This window comes from Plectrocnemia conspersa, unplaced genomic scaffold, assembly GCF_051122295.1.
Source record: "Plectrocnemia conspersa isolate PC_06_02 unplaced genomic scaffold, ASM5112229v1 ptg000004l, whole genome shotgun sequence".
Lineage (NCBI taxonomy): Eukaryota > Metazoa > Arthropoda > Insecta > Trichoptera > Polycentropodidae > Plectrocnemia > Plectrocnemia conspersa.
The window spans coordinates 1,139,650-1,163,979 of NW_028277168.1; the positions used below are offsets into that span (position 1 = coordinate 1,139,650).

Consider the following 24,330-nt stretch of genomic DNA (forward strand, 5'->3'; position numbering starts at 1 on the left):
TTTCATTCAGTAAATGGAAATATTATTATCAATATAAAATAAATTTTATTGGCGCATGTCTACTCTAGTGGGTACTTTTATATTAACTATAACTATTAAATACATTATTTTATATATTTTAAAAATAAATATCTGATTCAATTTATGTTTGAGTAAAACCCTGCAACTAACTAATGCAAGTAAATCTTATGTTTAAAATTAATACTCCTATAATATATCAAAGGAGTTCTAGTAGTTAACGATAAATGTAATAATTTGGATTTCTAACAAGTACTATATATACAATGCAGCAATTTAATTGGGCGTGTATGTTTAAATCTTGAGTAAAAGAGTAATTTATATGTTCAAGTCGGTTCCATGACAAACCGCTCACCAAATTAATGGACACGACAGAACGTTCACGGACAAATTTCTCACACAGCAAAACGTTCGAAAACAATTTTTTGTTTCGAAAAAAAACATTTACATAGTGACATTAAATACAAGTATCGGTCGCTAATTTTTTTTTTAAATGTCTAAATTATATATTTTTATTATATAAGGTAGAAGAAGGAAAAAATCGTGCACACTAAATATATTCAGTAAAAAAATAAATAAAACGTTCATTGGATTTCTTTATCAATATAAAGAAATCAAAAAAATATGATAAATTTTGTACTTATTTTATATATATATATACACATATTTGTTCATATATGGAATGACAATGTATAATTCTTCGTCACCACACATTTCATCGACTTCTTGAACATTTCTTTTTTCCGTAATAAAAACGTTTTTGGACGTTTCAATGTTTTGTAGGTGAATAATACGTCCCGTGAAAAATTTGTCCGTGAACGTTATGTCGTATACATTATGTCAGTGAACATTTTGTCCATGAACGTTTAACCGTCTCTTGAAAAAATAATTATATAAAATTGGATCACGGGTAGGGTTCTCAATCGAATATTCGATTATTCGCCCGATATGAATATAATGAACACTAATTCTGATCTCCCAAGCACGACGTAAATTGAAAAACACTAGGGTCCATATTATAGTATTATGTATAATATTCGAAATTTATCTGTATGAATATTCGAATATTCATAAAATATGCGTACAATTTGTATACTTGAGCAACACAGGTAGTCATTTTTTTCTCAATATACTCGAATGACTAGTGCCGCTCCAAACCCCATGGATTTTATACACCTTTATTTTGTTTGATACGCTTCTTCTCAACAACAAAAATGCTTTTAAAATAAAATGATCATCGGCTGTATCTACTATTATCGAAATTCACAGAATTCATTTTATTTTTGCCTGAGTAATAAAAAAGACACTCAGATAAGAAACCTTTCCGAAGGGATTTTGTGCCAGATGTTTGAAAATATGCACACTTTCTCGGAAAATCAAAAGTATTTGAATTGCGATTTACTATGACTCAAACCGGCCGGTTTTGGTGATTCTAGAATTTAGGGCTATTTCGTTTATTCGATTATCAAAAAAGATTTTTTGTATTGTTTTTGTAAAGTAACAACAGCTGTTATTGACAATTGTCTCACGATTAAAATTGACAGACAAAGGGGTGATAATTTTTTGTTAAAAAAATTGTAAATTATCAATTTTGAGCTAAGCTCGAAATTTCAACGGTCAATTAAAGAGAAATTATATAATCGAAAAAATCAGACATTGATGTCATTAATTAAATATTTGAAAAAACAGAATCTTTCACCATAATGATTTCTTTAGTTATAATATCGGCCGTATGTACTATGATCGAAATTCGCAGAATTCGTTAAGGAAACATGATCTTGGAAAGGCCCACGCGAAAAACAGGTAGGCGTCGCAATTTTTTGCGTAAGTCGTGTTATGAAACAAGGAATAATTGAGAATCCTAATCATGAGTCTTGTAAAATCTAACTATTTTACATGTATTATTCCATTAAGGTTTAATTGTAAACTATGGCATTAATCGAGCGTTTGAATTGATCGATATATTTTTACATCATCGTCAAATGAACAGCAAATAAAATATGATCAATATCAGTTTTGATTAATAAAATGTGTCCAAGGTGTGACCCTAGTGTTAATTATTTATGATATATATTTTTTGGTACTTTATTGTAAATTCAAAACGAGTACATTTCTAATGTTGTCAAATTTATTCACAATATAATCATTAATCATTAATATAACGATCTTGCCACATACATCACATTTGATTAAAAAAATGTGTTCTAAAAATATCTAATATTTAAAATTAGAATCTTTATATAATATAATAAATATTCTGTATATGTACTCATGGCCGATAAACTGATGAATTTAACCAAACGCCTAGGGCGGCGATTAAAAGGGAGCGTCATAATTTCATTTTTTTAAATCTTAGTTAGGGTCACGGCTGTCAGCTATAACTGATATTATCTATCCGAATTATAATTAAAATATTAATTTCGAGCTCCAAAAAGGATTTTCTCATATATATTTATTTTGAAACAATGTGGATTCTAACCTACGACCTTTCGATTAATCAAGAGATGCATTAATATGTTATTAGACTATAAAAATAACTTTTTTCCTTGTTTTTTTTCAATATATCAAAACTTTCAAGAACTACTAGTCAATTAAATAATTAAACTATTTTTCTGGATAAATAAATTGTATGTAAATAAAATTACATTAATAACAAATATTATATATATATATACATCGGTTTACAAATACTCATGGGTGCAAAAATTCCGCGCGCTCCGTTGATGTACACTCAGTTTACATGTTCAAATAAGTAAACAAAATAATGATTTACTACGAAATAATAATAGTAAGAAAAAATAGATTCAATCCTCTTTCTTGATTACCAATGTTTGGTTGCATATTTCTTCGCTAATAAATGAAAAGAATGTGAATATTAACGATTGATAACCAAATTAAAATATTATTATATAATTATTTGTAAATGAGCGAAAAATAAAATATATCAATTAGACCCTACAACTAAGTGCGCAGCTGATAAATCATGTATTACAAGAAGGACAGGCGGTTGTCAGCTCCAGTGGAACACGAAACATTTCCTACAAAAAGTTTCAAACAACGTTGCTAAAAAAATCTGAAATTGATTGACGAATGTACATACCACTTAGAATTAGAGGACACCCAAAATTATTCAAAATAACCTTTATTTGTTTAATCCTATAAATGCTATAATACACTTAATGTTTTTATATTGAACTACTTATAAATTATTTTCGACAAAATGTCAATTGCATTTGGGTCCTAAAAAAAATATGTTTAAAACTGCAATATATTTTATTATTTTTTTTTTAAATATATAGTGATAATAATTTTTCATTCATTAAAAAGGGATTGCATTGAAATATATTTCTAATGTTTAGCTCCTCTAATAATAAAGCGATTCTATGAAAGACTCATAATAATATGCACACTTTGGTTAGCTACTGTTTTATTCCTTGTTCTGTAGTCACCATACAGTTGTTTTTGCCGCTGTTTTTTATGTCTTAAATGCGTAAATTTATAGAACAATTATAATAAGACAAACATTCACTACGTAGTTAGTTAATTTGAATTAGTATAAATTGCAAAATATTTATTAAACGCGAAAGATAATTAACGGTGAAGTAATATTTGATTATTATATTTTAATGTATTATATCATATCATGTTATATGGAGGAGGGAGCAATTTAGTTGTTGCCTGGGGCATTCACACAGAAAAGTGTAAACATCTCCATTGAGTTAATTAAATAACATTAATTTGAATCGAGATTCTCACGCCAGAAGAAGAAATGGAATTTCATTTTTAATAGGTCATATTTTTTAATATAAAATTGGGTGTCAAAAAGTTGTATATAATAAGGGAGCCTATAAAATTTAAAATGCAAATCTTACACCTGATTGGGAACTTAAATTGTGAAAAAATGGACGAGATTGCACAATAATGTCTCAATTAAACTCCACTTCAGAATATGTATTTTACATCTACGCTTCTAGGTCAGGCCTCGGCAACCTTTTTTGGCTGCGGGTCAAAATAATTAAAATGTGACTATTAAAAAGACTATTCGGGTCAGTGAATATTTTTGGTCCTAACAACCATATATGTGGTCTAGTCGTGACATCGTAACACGTTAAAAAAATTATATTTGCAGAACTAAAATGGGGCACTTCAAATCACCAAACGGGTCACTTGGTGACCCACGGGTCATAGGTTGCCAAGCCCTGTTCTAGGTTATATATTTGTTTATTTATTCGTTAAATTATTTTTTTTAATTATAAGGGTTTGATAATAATCGGTAATAAAGAAAAAAAATAATTAATATTTATAGAGATATTCACATAATAAAATGACATGTACACTCAGTGTACATCATAGGAAGGTGCACGGTTAAAATTAAATAATAAAAAACTATGTCCATTTACATCTATTGGGATTATTTTAAAGATAATATCGAGCAATTAATTAATATTTGATTTAAAGAAAACTTTGATGCGCAATTAGAACAAATATAATAAATTCTGTAATTTTACATTTAGATTTAAAAAAATCAGCAAACTCACTAATATTACGCATAATAAAATAAGTGAGTAAAATATAAAAATATAACTGTAAATACGCACTAGTCATAAAAAATATTTTGTATTCAAAATCAAAAGCCCATATTAGTATCAATGTATTGTCCGACCATATATGTACTATATTAATTGACTAAGACGACTTCCTATATGCATTAACTCTAAAAAAACAAAACCGCGTGTCTTTCAAATAGCCAAATACTTCAGAAAACTCAGATTACTCAAAAATAATAATTTCGGATTGCGTTACCGCAAAAAAATGAGCTTAAAGCGCGGTTTATTAAATGCATTGCACAAAACAGACGCCTACTACTTATTTAAGGCGCAAGCAAAAGTAAATACGTAAGTTGTATAATATATAAGGAAATAATCTTGAAAAATATCGCACAATCCAATAGCAATAAAAAAGCTTACGCACATAACATCTTAATTGGTTTTATATTTATAATTCTATTGTAAAATTCAACTAAAAAAACATTGAAATTCCAGACTTATAACACTCACTGAACCTTGAATTTTTTGCGATTGCGATCAATTATATTTAATAAAAAATATTTTTTAGCAAATCATGCGCCTCGGAAAAGTACTAATAGGCACACACTCCACCGTAGAAGTAAGGAGAGTACCGTGGAAGAAATTTAACCATTTGGACTTTTGGACAGCCAAAGACTTGGGAAATCTTCTAACCAAGAGCCTAGTGCAGACGATAGGAGAATTGGACAAAAAATCGGCGCCCCGATTTTAATCGATCCAAGTATCCGCTAAGGTCGCTAGGTGCAATTAAGTAAGATGTGCTAAATGTCTATGGACACAGATTTTATTTAACTGACGCTAGAACGTAAGGTCGTGCGATTTCAATGTAAGATACTGTACCGAGTATTACAATAATCGCAAGTATTATATCTAACGTTAATTTATTCATGATGCAATATTATTATTATGATAAAATGCCGTCTTGCAAATGGTTCAATGTTAAACAAGATATTGAACGATATGCATTTATGTCATCCTGTTGATCTTCTGCTTAACAGAACTATTAATCCTTCTGTAAATATAAACAAGAGTTCGATAATAAAATATGATGGAACAAACTTTATTTTAATAATAAAATCAGTAAAATATCGTCAATAAACAATTATACAATTACTGCAAAAAATGGATATTAGAATAAAGCATCCATTACATTCGTATGTATACAAAACTTACATTGTAAAGAAAACTTGAAGGTTTTTATATTAAAATTTTCAAATTGTCAAATTTATTTCAAAGCCTTACAAGTTACAAGGACAAAAATACAAAAAAAAAATTTTTCATCTAAATATTAATAATATTTGTATTATCTTAATAACAGATATTAGAGCTGCCCAATCAAATTTATTTATTAGGAACTATAATTTATTTATTTAAATTAATTATCACAGAATATTGAGCCGTACAACGAGAATTTTCAATAAAGACATTTTACAAGCGACTTTTAACGACTGATTTTGTAAATGAAATACTGTACAGAATAATGTGTCAAAAATATAAAAATTAAACTAATACAATATAGTTATGACTTGCATTGACAACTTATAATTACATATATAAAACTTATTCAGCAACAACGCAACGCACGAGCGTATTCCGGTGCAAAGAGTTCAGTAAGTACAGAAAGATAATTTATGATGCCCGTTAGTAGAAATGTTTGATTACATACAAGTATTTCATATCGAAAAATGGTAAATAAAAATTTCTCATTTTTTGAGAAATTTTATAAGGCATCTTTTATCACATAAAATTAAATTTGTACGAATATTTTTAAAAGATTTACAACCACTGCCGTTTTTATAACGCTGAATAAATAAAGGCGGGTTCATACTATATATGCATATTTCTTGGAATGTTCATAATAGGGGTCTGGGAATGATAAAAAATTGTTTACATATTTTGAACACTCGAACTCGCTTTATTTTTTTGATTAAGTAACAAAATAAGACACTCAAGTAAAAAAAACCTTTTCGAATATGTTCGTTCCAGATGATTAAAAGAATGCATACTTTCTCGAAAAATCAAAAGTATTTGAATGAGCAACAATTTTTTGTCGACTTTCTATTACTCTAACCGGCCGGCGGATTTATCTTTGCTTTGGTGATCTAAGAACCAGCTCCAGATTTAGAGCTATTTTTCTTTTTTGATAAACCAAAAAGGTTATTTTTATATTGTTTTTGTAAAGTAGCAACATCTGTTATTGACCATTGTCTCACGATTATTATTGACAGCCGAAGGAGAAACCAGACATTGATGTCATTAATTGCATATTTGCAAAATCCAGAATATTGCAACCAGTCAAAAAATGAATGACTTCTTTAGTTGTTCTTCAAAAGCAGAAATAGGTAAAATGGAGAAAGAATTTATCCGCAGTATATTTAATAGCTCGACGAATTCTAAGGACTCTCGCGACTCTATTAAATCATTAGAATCCATTGAAGAAATTGAAAATTTATCATTAGCGCAACAATAAGAGAAAAAATCTTTCAGCCTTGCAGAGTGTAGTGTAAAAAACAAATAATTTAAAAATAATATGCAATAATGTATCTGAAATACTTTTTTAAAATTTCACTACAAAATTTCTCGGGAATTCTCCAAAAATTTGAGAAGTGAAGTCGAGAATTCTCATTTCTCGAGAAATCAAAATGCCTACACATACACCTATTTGTATTAAAAATAACACGAAATATTTAATTAAACTAATAAAGATTTTTTTTAATGATGGTGGCGCGCACCTAATATATAAGTGCATCATCCCACATAAACTGTTCCAGCTTCTCGTAGCTATCGCTGAAAACATATTTGTGTAAGAGGAGCGTTTTCAAGCGCAACGGTAAAAAATAGAAGAATGTAATCGCTACAACCCGCAGTTAAAAATCGCCGAAGATTGTCGACACCACCCCTTAGCATATTTAAGAAGTGTTTCATTAAATACAAACTACACCAAGAATGGAGTTAAATGTATTCTAACTTTCCTAGAAAAAAAGACACTAGAATACAATTACGGGTACCATCGTACTCCCTCATAATATGCTAAGCACCAATGTGTCATGAAATTCAAAATGTTACTACACATTTGCATCACAAAACTTATTATATATCAAACAAAATATCTTTGCCTATACCATATTTTTTCCTACGAGATTTCCTACGAGTATTTAGTTTTATTTTAAAATATTACAACAAGACTGTATGATGAACGATTAAACAAATTATCAGTAATTTCTCTGTCCGAACCACCCCATCGATCATTAGACTTAATTTTTAGTAATTACCTGCTGAAAGTGTAATAAAAATAAATTATTCAATATTTGCTACTTTTGTAGCGAAAAAAGTTGATTTATCACGCTGGCGTTATACCGGATATTATGTGAGTGTTGCCAAATCTCCAGCTGTTTGAGTTATGATAATAAGCATTCTCATAACACAATTAATCTGCAAGCTATTGATAATAACTATCCTTAAATTGTCTCTATTTCTAGTGTTAAATTTATGTTCACCTTTATTTATTATTAAATATTTATTGAAATACTCTAGTAACATTATTTTCTAACTTATAAATAAATATTAAAATACTAATTTTCAATATTTTTTGATCTATCAATAAAACTTCTACAAATATTAAATCTATTTTTATTTAAAACTACTCTCATTGCCCTATTTTTTAATTTTAGCAACATCGCTTTATCTAATTTATTAAGTATATATTTTTTTGTGTTTATAAGTACATTATTTTAAAACCCTCTTTCTATTATATTTAATTTATTAATTAAGCTATCTACAACTATCCAATAAATTAGTGTCGTTCACAAACAGATTTTACATTTTTAATATTATTAATCATACCATTAAAATATATGTTAAACAGCAATGGTCCTAATTTGGAACTCTGAGGTACACTGAGATATTATTTTCTCTTTGGAATAAGCATAATTTATTTTAACTTTTGCTTTCTTTTTTTAAATATTTATAAACCATCATTAAACTATTTCACTTATACCTATAATTTCTAATTTCTTTAACATTTTTTTGACTATTATTTCGAAAGCTGTCTTTAAATCCAAGAAAACTTGATCTTAAATCGAAGGTTATATTTATGAAATTATAAGCGAAAAAACGCAATCACTAATTTCCTCGGACGATGTCTATACTGTGTTAATTAATGATAAACACTTAAGAAGATGTACATAAATGTTATATGTATATTTGAAGTCCTTGTTCATAAGAAAAAAATACAAGGTTATAAATATTCCAAACTTGATTTCTTGCATTTTATTGTAATACATTACCGAATTTCGCATAAACAATAGGTTTCAAACTGGAGACCCCGACCACCGCTAGCAACCTTAACCTCTAATCAAACAAGGCTGATGAAGTCACAAGCGCATCTTTAATACGTGCATATTTTACCCATTAATCTAATTACTGGCATTGATAATTTTCAACGTTTCACAACTATGACAATGATAATGCGTGTAATAGCCGACACTTACATTTTTTATAGATACATACGCTTTTTTTACAGCTAGTTGACCGGTTTTGCAAAAAAAATAATAGCGCAAGGTTAAAAAACAAATTGAGCGTTAATGTGTACCATGATCATAATTTACCATAAGTTAATTGTGAGAATAATCAGCTATGAATGTGATTGTCGGAAGGATGTGCGCATTTTTAGTCGTCCGGATAATCGAACGGCGACGAAAAAGGAAAGGGGGCGACCCTCGCGAATTTTCCGAGAAAATGTCGCTTCGTAAGGTAAGAGAAGATTTTTAAACGTTTTAAAAGTCTAACAAAAAACGTATTTAAACATACAACGTCGTTTAAATGTTATGTTAAGTGTTAAAGGTCATTGCAATAAAATAAAAAATATATGCATTCCGTCAAACTGAAATGTGGTCCGGTCTGCAGCTTTTAATAAAATGATGTAGGTTTTTTTTATATTTTAAATACATAGTATAACTAGTATTATTTATTGTTTCAGTTAGCCTTGGTGACACCTAATTATTTTATAAATATGTGATTCTCAACGCGTGGTTCGCAAAATTACACAAAAAATAACAAATAAATAAAATGCAATTTTCTAAATTTTTAAATCGGGTTATTTTTGCCATAAACAGAAGTAGAAAAAGTTGAAACAAATACGTTTTACAGACAAACCTCAAAAGAAATTATCTTATTCATCACCTAAGTAAGACATAAATAATAACCGCGAAATGCTTCCAAAACTACAAATATGAATCGCAATAACCAAAATATCTTAATCTTTTATCACTATTGATACAATGTATTATAATATTTAAAGCATGCATCAAAACAATACACATTGTCTCCCTCAACGAGTAGTTATTCGTTATATTTCATCATCATCGGGAAGCGACAACAATGATTTTGTTTTAAAGAACCACCCGGAAGACAAAATCATGTTTCATTAGAGATGATTTTTACAAGTTCTGTGAAATAATAAATAAAATACTCGCAATTCAAGAGGCACTACTTTTACTATCACTAAATCTGCTACAACCCTTTCTAACAACCTGGACTATTACGAATTCAACACCGCCGTCCGATACTGACACTATAATTACATCTGAATATCAGTAAACATTTTTCACTTTCGGCGTAAAACTATGAGTAAATCACACACAATTTGATAACAAAATGTTTTGAATGAAGTTTAACGATAAATGAACTGCGCGTAGAAAAAATTCAAAACGGTTATCAAAATATTAGGCTAAAGGAGTTCTGCGCGCGTTTGGTGCTAAAAAAGAGGGCAGATGCAATCGACGTCTATGCTGAATAATAAATTGAAGTATGTTTTACAGGGATAAAATGATTTAAAAATATTTTGAAGAATTTATATATTGAAAAAAGTGGGATTCGTCCAATTAATGACAATATCAAAATCAATGAAAAACTGCAGTAAATTTTATAAAAATCTAAAAACAAATGACCTTTACTTAATTTCTTATGACTGCTCTTCGCGTTATTTATTAATAACATAAATACGGCAATTAAAAATGTGCAGATGATTTAAAATATTACAAATGCATTACATCTGTTGTTTTACCGATATTAATTTATTTAACCAATTAGTGCAAGAAATTCATTATTGATAAAAAAAATAATTGTTGGTTAATAGTAATTATTTTATTTAATCATAATCTGTACTTTATAAAATATACCTAAAACATACTGTGCGAATTACTGATCAGTTAGATGCAAAAGAAAAATGCTTAAATTATTATTACATGTTTTTTGATCACGGACGTCATTTCAGCAAAAATATGCATATCATAATGCTGTGTGAATTACTGATCAGTGAGGAAGTCAGAAGTAAAACGATTAATTTATTGTTTTACACACTTTTTGATCATGGACGTCATTTCTGCTTTTTTAAATCACCAGAATTAGAATAAGCTGTGATTGAATTAATTTAACAAAATTGACAAAATACATAATTATATCGAATTTATAATATTATATATATATAATAGCTAATAATGTTTGGAACGAATTTAATATACATAAATATCGGATTTTGTTTTGTACAAATTTGCATATAAATTAAATAGATTGAAATAAATTAACCGCCATCAAATTATTGAACTGATTCAAATAAAATCTCTGGGTTTTGAAACAACAAATACAAAAACGTTACACAAATTTCACAAAAATATTTTACGCACACCTATTTTTGAGATAAGTCCTAAACAATAATAAAGAGTGGGCCTTTAAAACATTTTATTTCGTTCAACGAACGAATTCTGCGAATTTCGATCATAGTAGACACCGCCAATAAACATTCTATTCACAATTTTTTTTCGAATGTGTAAAAGCTTTTTTTTGTTGAAAAGAAGCGTCTCATTATCGTACACTTCGAAACAAAACAAAGGCGCATAAAGGATCATAGACTGTGGAGCGGCTCTAGTCACTCGGGTATATTGAAAGAAAATGTTGCTCAAGAATATAAATTGTTTCATTCTAAGATTGTTTTCAAGTTTGATTCCAGATAGTATAAACGAATATTCGTATAGCTGAAAATCAGGCGAATAATCGAATATTTTATTGAAACCTCTAGTTGGAATATGATTTGCTGAATTCTGGCATGTATGTCGCTAAGCATTTTTTCAAACAGATAAATTATGCTGTCGACAATTAAACTATTCTCAAAGAATTCCAGTTTTGGGTTCAGAAATGTCTTCGAGAATCACGATCGCGTCCTCTTTGATACCCGTTACAGCCAGAACGTCCACGCTAGCCGACTCCCCTTAGGCTGTCGCCATCCGGCTCCTCAATACTCTTGTTCCATTGAGCTGGTCCAGTTCGTAACATTAAATTTTAATATTTAATATTTTTATATTGTTTCTTTCTTACTATGTATTATTTTTATTATATTTACATTGAAATAGCACATTGGGGGTAACCTGTTAGGTCAAGATGGTCCTAATTTAATTTTAAAATAATCCAAAAATTGTGACATAAGACCCTGCGTAATAAATAGTATTTAAATTAACATTTACCTAAAATTCTCTGATAATAAATAGTTCACAATAAATTAATAAATAACACCGATTGCCAAACTTAATTGTTTATCTGAGAATCGATCAATTATGAAAGGCTGTTGAGTCGGTATAAATATTTCCTATATGTAGATTTATCAAGTGCTAATTTCCTAAAATGGTAAAATGCACACAACTTCCAAGGTAAACCTCCTACTATTAAAGGTCATTAAATTTTCGCGCACTTATGCCATTCCTTTACTAATTAATTTATTTTTTATAAGATTCGTAATTTAAAATTATTTTGATTAAAACATAATATTAAGTTCTAATGGAAATTGTACAATTTCTCACTACGCGATTCAATATGCCGCGTCAGTTTCTTCAAGTAAAAATAAATAATAAAAATATTTTGGTAAAATAAGTAGAATAGCAGGTCATATAATTTATATTTCAAATATATCCCACATTTCTGACGAGTGTGTAACCACTGGTCATTAATATTGTATATTTGTGAAATTAAGATATTTTATTTATTTTTCATATGTTTTATTACGAATCTGACCATGGTGAATTCAAAGGTTTGCACAATACTTTTTTTTAATAAAAAAAAACAATTATGATGATTCGCATCTAAAATAGATACCTAGCATCATTTAACATAATATTTCCTGTTCCTCATAGCTATCCTCATAGCGACGGGTAAGAATAAGGGACGCGATCGCAACTCTAGGGCGTTCTAAAGCTCGTAGTCAAAAGTCACCGAGCATTGACGGATTGTTGACACCACTCCTAACAACTTAAAAAGTGCTGTATTAAGTAGACGCTACACTGAGAATGCAATAATCTATATCCCAACGCTCCTAGAAAAAAAGGCAATTGGATACAAATACGTATACGACCCGTATTCTTGTAGAGATATCTGAGTTTTATTTTGAATTCTCTCTAGCAATGAGTTTTTTGCTTTACTCGGTATCCAGATGATAAAGCATACTGTAAACACGAATTGCCAATAAATTATTGAAGTGACACACGCTCCGCATAACGAAGCCGAGCATCATCGACGCCCTATGCTTAAAAAATCTCCACTGCCTGTCACTCCAAAGTCATCGACGGAAGTATGTCTGCTTAAAACACCTTCACATATACTATAAAATAATTTCGCTGGCAAAGATATCTGGAAAATGTGACAACGTGACACTTGGCAATTCTGAAAGGTATATGCATTTGTTCCATTAAAATTATTTGGCATTAAATCGTTTCTTTTTATTTGATAAAATATCACCAGTGCAATAAATTAGTGGTGTAAACCGGTAAATCCCTTTTGTACTCTAGCGTTTTTCGATTTCAATCGTGTCACGGATATCAGAATTAGTGAATATTATACAATTATAATTACGATCGAATGTCACAGATTAGGTTTTCCTAAGTTTTCATAATCTCACATATGAATAACGTTATGAATAATTAAAATAAAAATCAAGCTAGGTCGTGCATAGTGATATATATTATACATTGATTGTAAGCTGAAATGATAATAACAACTCGTTTGGACAAAAGGCAATAGCAAATAACACGATTGAGTAACGTTCCATCAGCAAGCTCGTAATAACAAGAAAACCTACCATTTTGTGCATAAATATGCAATAGACAATGCGTCCATAGGCGTAAAAACCAACATTTTCATTTACCTGCTTTGTATTAACGACCTTTGCAATGTGTTCATCTTGCGAATTTCACTTATTTAAGGCGTGAACCTATTTCATAAGCGGAGCAATTTGGCCAACCGATCTCTGCATTTTGTGATTCAATAATATAAAAGGTCTGACACTTTATACGATCTTGCGATTCGAGGCGAGAGGGCCAGAGACGAGCAAACGCATCGAGAGCAGACAACCAGACTGACGTCTCTCTACATACTTGATAGTTGTTGATTGTATTTGTGTAACGCGTTGGTGCACCCCTGTGTAACGCATTAGGCTTTCGCCTATTTCCAGGATTGTAACTTTAGATTTTTGATTACCTTAATTCAGTTCCAAAAGTGGTTGTATAACATTGTTACGGGTCGATTGGGTGTCGATGGTAAAAAGTTATTCAAAAATCACTCAAAAAAATATTACGATGTACTCATCGAACTATTGGCAGTTGAAAGTAAAAGACCGCAGAAGCAGAAATTGAAATCATAGACTGTAACTAACAAAAAGTAGTGTCAGTTAAGATATTCTCTATGAGACAGTAGCTTAATCCGAATTTTCATTTTGTGAATTCTCATCACAAAAATCTACAAATTTCTCGTAAAAAATATGATAGCCTTTTTTGTTAAAAATTAACTACGTACGAATGTTTTTAATTGTTTTACAACGGCTGCATAGGAAAGGGTGGGTCCGTGCCAGGCATCTTTGAGTCATTTTTTAAAAAGTACTGTGACAGAGAAGTGGTTAATATTCGATAATTTTTAATACTTAAGATACACGATCAGTTATTTTTTAACTAATCATCACGATATTCATCTGTGAGATTAGAAAAATCTAGATAAACCGAATCTCTGATGATTTATCAGAATTATAATTATTTAATAATCACAAATTCCGATCTCCCATACACGATAGAAATTTAAAAACATTAAAATACATATGGGATTTGAAACCTGGTCTTTCAGGTCAATAGTCAGCGTCTATCTTAAACCTAAAACTCTTTATAAATGTGACTATATAAATCGCATATTATTGAAGCTGTTTTTAGTCATGTTAATTCAATTTTAGTAAAGCAGAGAAATAAATTATTTTAATAATGAATTAACACGCTCATCATTTATGAAGATCTAAATAAGTGTTAATCGATAAAAAGATACGTTAAAAAAATGGACACTTTAGATAGACTAGAGATTATTATAATCTTAAAATATAAATTTCCATTGACTATTTTCTTAATAAATATACAAAATCCATATATGTAGTCAATTACGTACTGAATTTGAATACGTGAGATGAATGTCCTAAGTAATATAAAAGTCACCCCAATACGGTAATAAAGTTGATTCTTATGGGGGTCATCTACTTCCACCAAATTTGAACGATCTTGAACCCCGATTAGCGTCAAAATGTCCCAAATTTCCGGTTCGATCGTGATTTAGCTTCACTAAAACTACGTGCGTAAGACTAGTTCGCGTTTTCGCAACACCGCCAAAGGGTTAAGAAGCCGCGGACGAACTTGAAATCCGACGGTCATCCGCCGACGGTTATAATATTGTCTGATCGAGATGCCCGACAGTTCCACATCTGATATGAAGACGGACGAAGCGTCCAAAGCCGACAAGCGGACTCTGAAACTGAACATCCTGAAAGTTTCAACTCTGCTGCGCTCGCTGAAAACGTTCAGAGTTCACAGTGCAGGCCCAGAAGTGGGGGCGGTGAAGTTCAGTACTTGAAGGTCCACAAAAAAACGGTAAGCCCGTGCGAATAATTTCTGTTGAGCAAAAAATTACGTTTGCCGAGTGTTATTTTCTTTCAAAAAAAGTTGAGGTTATACGAATTTTAATTGATAATTTTGCGTAGAATACTATTATATTCAATCGTACATTGGACACTGCTGCACATCATGACATTAGCAGATACTTTACAAAAGTACAATTCATATATTATTTGAGCAAGTGAAGCCATGATATAATAGCAAGTAAGTGAAGCAATAGTTTCATTAAAATACTACATGTACTAATAATAATAACATCAATGATTTTTTAAATACATAACTACTACTTGATAGACGTAAACCGCATATTGTTTTATCGTATATATGTATCATTTTTTCGGTTAAATGTATACTACTCATACACAAACTGTAAAAATTATTATGTGTTATATTGACATGAACGAAGTCTTAATATATTTAGTCATTTATCAATTCCCCTATATTTTTATAAGCTATATGATTTTTTTATGATTGAGGATTGATTCATCTCGAATACACATTTTTACAAGATAATTGTGGTTAATATAACTGAATTATTTTCTGCAATCGTCTGTTCAATTATAGACAAAGTCATTTGAACAATATCTTAATTTAAAGAGACCATAAATCATGCATAACATTACCTCAAATATTACCATATTTATAAAGTCATGTCTCACCTAATGTTTCCAGATTCATAAAACAGAACTAGTATTTTTATAATAATAATAAAAAACACACCAAATGCTAAAACACGTTAATTGCAAGGATATGTGAATGACATTTGGCTACTACCTATATAAAATGGCAGACAGCAAATTTTTTCCTATATTTTAGCAATTAAAATAAAATTTATCCTTTTAAAAAAAATGTTAGAAAACAATTTGCAGCCAACGGTAGTAAATTAGATAAAATTCCACTACAACAAAAAAAATGAAATGTACGAAACACGATGTCCGACATGATTATTACCTGATAAATATTTAAAAAATCTTAAAATGCCTGATGTTAACTAATTAGAACAATAATATACTAACTAGACCAGTTAAAATGTATTAAATAATTAATTTATAATTTCACTGGTTAATACCAGTGAAAGGGTATTTATTCACTGATCCAATACGTTCAAAACATTATGGCCTTAACAGTTGATGTGCCGCCCTACAACTATTTTTTAAAACAAAAATCGCTAGTGGCGTACAGGATTTAACAAGTAGTGCTTATAACTATCAGTTTAAACCCACCACTTGCGTACCTAATAGGATTCTCAATTATTCGAAAATATTTTTTAAAACATGTCATTTCAGTAAAATCATAACGGAATACATTTTCACCAGTAGTTATATATTTTTACAGGTGAACATATAAATTATATGATTTCAACTGTGTAAATATTACAGTGAATGTGTATTTTTGGTAAAGTTATATTTTCACTAGCAAAGTCCAAATACATTTTCACCAGTAAATAAATATTTCTACTAGCGAAAATATAATTTAACTGATTGGCGCTAATATGCTACTCTAAAATGTCTATAAAACTCAATTTGACAGTTACGAAACGTCTATTTGCTGTTCAAACCCAAATCTAACTTAATGAAAGTTTTAAAACTAGTTATAGTTTTAGAACTTTTATTAGGACAAGTCCAATATTCAAACTAAGCCAACTCGTCTCTCAAAATAAGCAGAAGAATAAGTACAAACAGACTTCACATATCACATATTACCCCGTAGTTTGTCTGCATTTCGATATTACAATATGTTTTAAAAATATTATGGCTATCCTAACCGATATTACTATGTACTTATAATATAAGAGGGCTGATCAAAGTATATTTAAACCGAATTTTGGTCAATAGGAGGGCGCAAAAACAATTATCACTTCTCAGAAGTCAAAAATTCACGTCAAAAGCAATAAAATCGTGTCGGCGCCGTCGCAGTGGGAATGCTCGGTTACGAGCGTTCCCACTGCGACGGCGACGGCACGATTTTATTGCTTTTGACGTGGATTTTTGACTTCTGAGAAGGGATAATTGTTTTTAGCGCTCTCCTATTGGTCAAAATTTGGTTTATATATGCTTCATTCGATTCTCACTCATAATATTGTTATAAAAAGACTTCAAAATCAAGCGTTTTCACCGCGATGGCACAATTTTATTGCTTTTGACCTGGACTGGAAATTCACTATATGGCAACACTGAGCAGCAAAAAAACACAATTAATTATCAGATAAATATTATGAGTAGATTTTTAATGCCTAATTAAAATATGATTTCAGAAAATATGTCACAACGGTGGTTAATTATTAAATTTATTTCTAGCATAGAAAGGGTTAACTCGTATACATGTCGGGTTTTTTTAGTTAAATTCAAAGCACTAATAACCTTGCATTGATCATATCGACAAAAACAATAAGCAATTTGTTATTTTCTTATTATATAATATTTATTATATGTAATACTATAAAATGGTCTTTTTTATCACCGCCTTATTATAAGATTTAATATCGCGGTGTTTTTTATTTAATTTATCGTGTATACAATACATATATTTTTTACTAGGTTTGACGTTTCATATTAATAACTTATAGAATATGAATATTAATTAAATATCCCATAATATATATTATTTATTAATTAGTTTAGAAATTTAAAAATTAATAAAAAAAATTCTTTAATATTCGACTTACTTTTGCTATTGAAGTTTTAATTCTTTGAAATTTCCACGAAAATTCAAATACTAGATTGAGACCTAAATATTTTGCAAATCTATAATTTTTTTAATTGAACAAGTGATTTAGCAAACCATTTTTTATTTTTTTTTATTTTTTTGAAGTCTTATCTATTGGAATATATGAGATTTTTATATGAGCATAAAATGGCCGTGTGGTTAGCGAATAAAGCGATTAATCGTTTCTCTGCAACTTATTTGTAAAATCACTAATAAATATTATAAATAGCAAGGATTCGACGAGATTAAATTTTTTTGAAAAATTCAACAATTCAAAAACGATTTTATTTGTTCAATTAAAATAAATGGTAAATTGACTTTAATTAAATATATAATGCGTGAATGCCAAACGCGATCGAAAGCTTTATCAATATCCAAGCAAACTGCTCCTGTGTATGTAACAGCTCGATTCGAATAACATCTCATTATGAATCAATAAAAAATTAAAAACACAAAGGTTTATATGGGATTCGAACTCAGGTCTTTCGGATATTAATCTATTGTGCTGGTGATGGAATCAGAACATTTAAATCCAGATTCTTAACCAAGCAAGATTTTAATATTACTAACTATTATTTTTTGCATCATTTTTATGCGCGACAAGTAACAAGAAGTAAGCGTAGGACTCGTATTCGGTTTACGAAGAACTATTACGTCTGCTTGCTTCCACGCGGTTGGCAAGTATTGATAGGACGATGCGAGTAGAATGATTTCAAATGCTTTATTATTTCATTATGATTGAAAATTCGCTGAATTTTATTTTCTAGCGAATATAAACGAATTGCCATTGATTTTGAATTGAGACTGAAGCGGACAACTGTTATTAATTCAACTAATATCTTATTAGTTGAATTAATAACTTGACTCCCCATATATACTTTAAAGCGCTAAAAAAACTGCAACTTGTTTAAATAAGTTGCGTCACGAAACCCTTAATTTAATAAGTAGTATTCGTGAGAAAATGTATTTAAAAATACTTACAAATATTTACATCACTTCAACAATAAAAACGAAAACTCTGCTGCAAAAAAAAATATTATAATCATTAAAAAAAATATTTTTAATATTTAATAGATATTATATTGAAAGTGACGTGTAGTTATAAATCAGCTTATTGAATGTTTTTGTTTATTTAGAATATAACTTCAATCGTAGCATTAACCGGTATTTTTCTAATTAGAATAGTTTATCTTAAAACCCTTGCGCACAAAGCGGAAGTCTAATAAATTATTATAATATGTTGATCAGAATGATTGTAACACGTAAGGCATTGAAATAATAACCTAATCGACTATGTTTTTCAGAAATAAAAAAACGATTTTTTTTTTGCTTTTAATTTAAGAACATTAAACGACTGCTTCAGCCGTTTTGCGATGCATTATGATAAAAAATCACACACTTTGTAAATGTATTTGACAGCTAGATAATAAGCGAAATCCGCAGCAATGAAACACTTCAAGTTTAAATAATACAATTAAACAAAGATTTTTCTTGTCGTGGTAAATGGTCATAAAACTGGTAACATTCCATTATCAAACCACGTCTAGTTTATAGCACCTATGACAAAGCTAACGAGCAAAAAATAGAATGGTTAGATTAGGAAACGTAATCTCATAAGTATTTTGGTGCCCAACAAAATAAGGACCATAGGGTAACTTTGAAAATAGATTCAAAGCGAGAGAAGACAGGAAAGAGTCCACATGCATGTATGTTCATATGTAAATTTAAACGCAATGATTTATTAATAATAATAGTAAAAAATGATTAAGAATTAATCGATTCAGCACCGAGTAACTTAGCTGTATATAGAATTAATCATATACAAAAAGTACAAAAACTTCTTTATCCCATATTGACGAGATTAATAATTGTTAACGTTTATTTTTTCTGTTTGTAAAAAATATACACCTACGCGCAAATAATCTTACTTTATGCCGTAAATAAACATATAGTAACTGGTTAATTTTTATTTTAGTATACAATAAAACAACAACGACCTTTCAAGATGGAATGGACAATAAAAGTATTTCTACTATGCATCACATTTGCTTCTTCGCAATCGAACATCAATATGTACATACCGAAAGAAGTGCATATCATAATGGTAGGTTAACTGTTTCTTATTCTTATGATTACACATAATAGTAAGCAATGCTTAGCTAAGTCCGTAATGCAGATAGGTAATGAGTCAATAGTTTACTGAATTGGATGATAAACAACTTAAACTGCGGCCTTAGATTCAGTTACATATCAGTAAAAAAAAACTAGTACAAGGGTCAGCAAAGTTTAGCCCAATAGATAATATCGAGGCTAATTTGGCCGAGTAGCGATAAATCAAGCAATTATTATTTTATTCATATAGATCGAAATTTTATTTAATAAAAATAAAAAAAAATGTGGAATTTTTTAAATCAATTAAAGATTATGAAACTGCGAAAAAATATCCAATAATATTATTAGGCAACAAATTAAATGGTCATAATTTATATCAACTTTAGCCCAGAATAAAAAACAAATCTCGGTCAGAATTTTATTAACAGCCTAGTCATAATTATTTTATTCAGGGTCAGAATAAATATCAAATGGTTAGAATAAAAATATAGGACGAGCATGTGAATTAAAACAATATTATAACATTCATTAATATAAATGGGCAATAAATTATTTATTTTAGAAATATTTTATAAAATATCTCACTCGCACCAAAACTTTTCGACAGGTAGCGATGGTCAGAACTTTGAACACCCCATGAATCTATTTAATTGCATGTATGACGCAAAGATATTCAGAGCGTCGAAAGAAGCGGGAATAACGACAGAGCGGCGGCAGAGAGTACTCTTGGCTTGTTGTATAGACATCTGACAGTGTTGCATGCCCAACCAAACAATTTGGTCCTAAAACATATTGATAATGACCCTATGTTATTATTCTAACCATCTGTCAACATAAAAATGGCCTTGGGGTTAAAATACAACTCATATAATATAAATACTGGCTATTCATTATAAATAAACTGTAATAAATACTGACTGAAAAAAATGATTCTGACCATCTGTCAAAATAATTCTTATCATTTAATATAAAATCTGACTAAAATTTAAATTCTAACCATTTAATATAAATTCTGATCATCTAATATTTATTTTGGCCGCTTAAATTCTGACTTTCTAATATAAATTCTGACCACTACTTTTGATTCGTTTCCCAAGAAAAATAATAAACTAAATGACATTTGAATCATTATCCTCAACTATCAGAAAAAGTATTCAATAATATTATTAAAAAAAGTACGAAACACGATGCCTCACATATTATGACTGATATTGTAATAGAATGGCACAAATTCAAAGAGTGATCTGATATATTCTAGTGTATGAAAAACAATGTCGCTAGATCACAAGTGCGAAATAACCTTTGATATACCTCTTTAGGCCGTTTCTTCTCATCTAAACCCAGAAACGCCCATTAATTATTTATAATGATATAATACTAACTCTATTTTTTTATATTTTACCTAGTAATACAGGCTTTTCAAGATCTGTAGTATCTTAAAAACATATTTTTTGTTGAGATGCTTTTTAAATCACATAGATAGACATCTGTCAGTGATTCGTCATTTTTTTATGCAATTATTGTTTAATTATTTTTTACATTAGATGCAAATATTATATCATACTGCATGTGTACTAGAACTATATTAAATTATATCTATAATTATTAATTAAACATAGCCAAGAATGGTCGAACAATACGGATACATAGTAAACGAGTATTCAGCGACAACAGACGACGGATATATTTTAAAAATATTTAGGATGAGAAAAAACGAAAACACGACACAATCCCTGCCGATTTTACTAATTCACGGTATAGTCGGAAGCGCTGAAGATTATTTAAGAATGGGACCAGATAGGAGTTTAGGTAAGGATCGTAACTATTTTAAGTCTATTTCAATCTATAGAATCCATATACTTCCAGGATATCTTCTAGCAGATAACGGTTACGACGTGTGGCTGGGAAACCTGAGAGGAAATTTATACACCTCGCATATCACTCTCGATAAAAACGACTACAGTTTTTGGAACTTCAGGTATTAGCATGTTCATTTGATTAATATAAAATTATGTATATAATGAATGAGTAAGAATACAGCTTCGACGAACACGGAATGCACGACGTACCGACGATGGTCGAGAAGGTGATAAGCGTGACGGGTTCACCAAAGTTGCATTATATAGGTTATTCCATGGGCACGACCAGCTACTTCATAGCTTGTAATAAAAGGCCGGATGTGATGAAATCGGTGGCTACTTTCGTAGCACTGGCCCCTGTGACATCTCTAGGTCCTACACCAAGATTTGTAGCGAATATAGCTCTGCAATTCGGAGTTTTGGTAAGTTATAATAATTGAGCATAAAGCAGAAACTTTAATGTCAATGATTGCATTTCTTATCTACGTCCTCAATGAACCTATTCAGTCTGCTTCTGCATTTTGAGTGACCAGTGGCATCCATCGATTCAGAGATCTCTCCTTTCCTTGCTCTCCTTCCACATCTGACATGAACGTTTTCGCTTAGGTGTCCTCAATGCATATCAATTAAAATAATCTAAACATTGACCTATTTTATATTTAAGGAAATTTTAAAAGACCTGAAGGTGGGTTCGATTTTGTACAATGATTTTTTGCAACGTCTACTGGCATTGACTTTCTGCAGTTCCGATAATAATTACAACAATATTTGTTACGCAGTAACGTTCTTTATAACAGGCCGAGATTATGAACAGATCGATCGGGTAATTCTGTTTCAAATATACTGATCGATTAAATGCACACATAATTTGAACTAATTAATCTATGTTTCTAGGACAAAACTTTGGAAATCTTTATGAAGCTGCAGCCCGCCACGATGAAGCAACTTGAACATTACGGTCAGGTGGCAATGACGGGTACTCTCTCAGCGTTCGATTGGGGCGCTGAGCGAAACATGATAGCGTACGGAAAGGAGAAACCACCCGAATACGACTTGACAATGAACAAGGTTCCGACTGCTCTGATTTACGGATTAAGAGATTCTCTTTCAGTGCCAGCGGTAAGATAAAATGCTTTAAAGATCAGATAAAAGCACGATTATTAATGATTTTATCGTTTCAGGTTACAAATAGATTATCAAGAAAGCTCAAATCTAAAGTTCCGATGCTGATTCGAAAATTGCTGCCTTATAAAAAGTTCAATCATTTCGATTTTGTTTATTCGAAGGATGTGAAATCACTGGTCAATGACTATGTCATAGAAATGATACCAAAATTGTACAAAGCAACAAATGGACTGAATTAATATTAGTGTAAATGATATTATTTTATTGTAGAGAATCATATTTTTTAATGAAAATAAATCATTTTAAATATCACACTGAAACGAGACTATTCTGTGGGATAATATCCAATGCTGATTATTCTTCTGAGTTACAGATGAACATACTATGTATTAAATATCTTTCAATGTCTATATAAACATATATAATGCACTGTGCCGAAAGGGACAAATTCAAGTGCTGACAAAGTTCATGGAATGTGTTTACGCAGATAACTGGATTAGCCTCTGTTAGCGTTGCCAAATCTCCAGCTGTTTAAATAATAGTTGTTATGCAAAAGAATTAATATTTTAAAATTAATATTGATAATAATAATGTTGACTAAATCGATCGGTAGTAGGAAAAATCAAAACACTTCTCTTTTCTTGAAAAGAGTATATAAGCGCGAACTTTTGGAATACACTTCCATCAGTTACTTCAGACTTTAGCCAGACTCACACTAATCGTAGCTACGCCGAGTGCCGATCTAGGAAACAGAAAACGGACACATTCTACTTCACACGAAACCTGGTCCAGCTACAAGTGTCTGAAATCCAAGACTGACTACGAGATCAAAGACTTGTATGATAATAACGCGTACCTATAAAATTGCATAAATCCTATATGAATTTGAAACTGTTAAAAAAATAGCAATTTATAATACCAATAACTTTATACTTCTAAAAATAAACAAGTGACTCCGAC

General features: G+C 30.0%; 2 protein-coding genes across 3 annotated transcripts in view; one reads left to right on the top strand and one right to left on the bottom strand.

Moving 5' to 3' along the window:
* crm (cramped chromatin regulator) overlaps window positions 1-24,330 on the bottom strand; it is a 59,352-nt gene that overhangs the window by 32,325 nt on the left and 2,697 nt on the right. The window lies entirely within an intron of this gene.
* On the top strand, window positions 15,349-23,690 carry LOC148235566 (lipase 1-like). Of its 2 annotated transcripts, XM_088184677.1 has the most exons (9): window positions 15,407-15,544; window positions 15,655-15,772; window positions 20,250-20,378; window positions 22,006-22,195; window positions 22,253-22,364; window positions 22,427-22,667; window positions 22,910-23,068; window positions 23,140-23,364; window positions 23,427-23,690. In XM_088184677.1, the coding sequence occupies exons 3-9, from the start codon at window positions 20,280-20,282 to the stop codon at window positions 23,607-23,609; spliced, it is 1,209 nt and encodes a 402-aa protein (XP_088040803.1). In that variant the 5' UTR covers window positions 15,407-15,544; window positions 15,655-15,772; window positions 20,250-20,279; the 3' UTR covers window positions 23,610-23,690. The 2 variants fall into 2 exon arrangements, with proteins under 2 accessions (XP_088040805.1, XP_088040803.1); XM_088184679.1 differs by lacking the exon at window positions 15,655-15,772 and having other exon boundaries at window positions 15,349-15,544.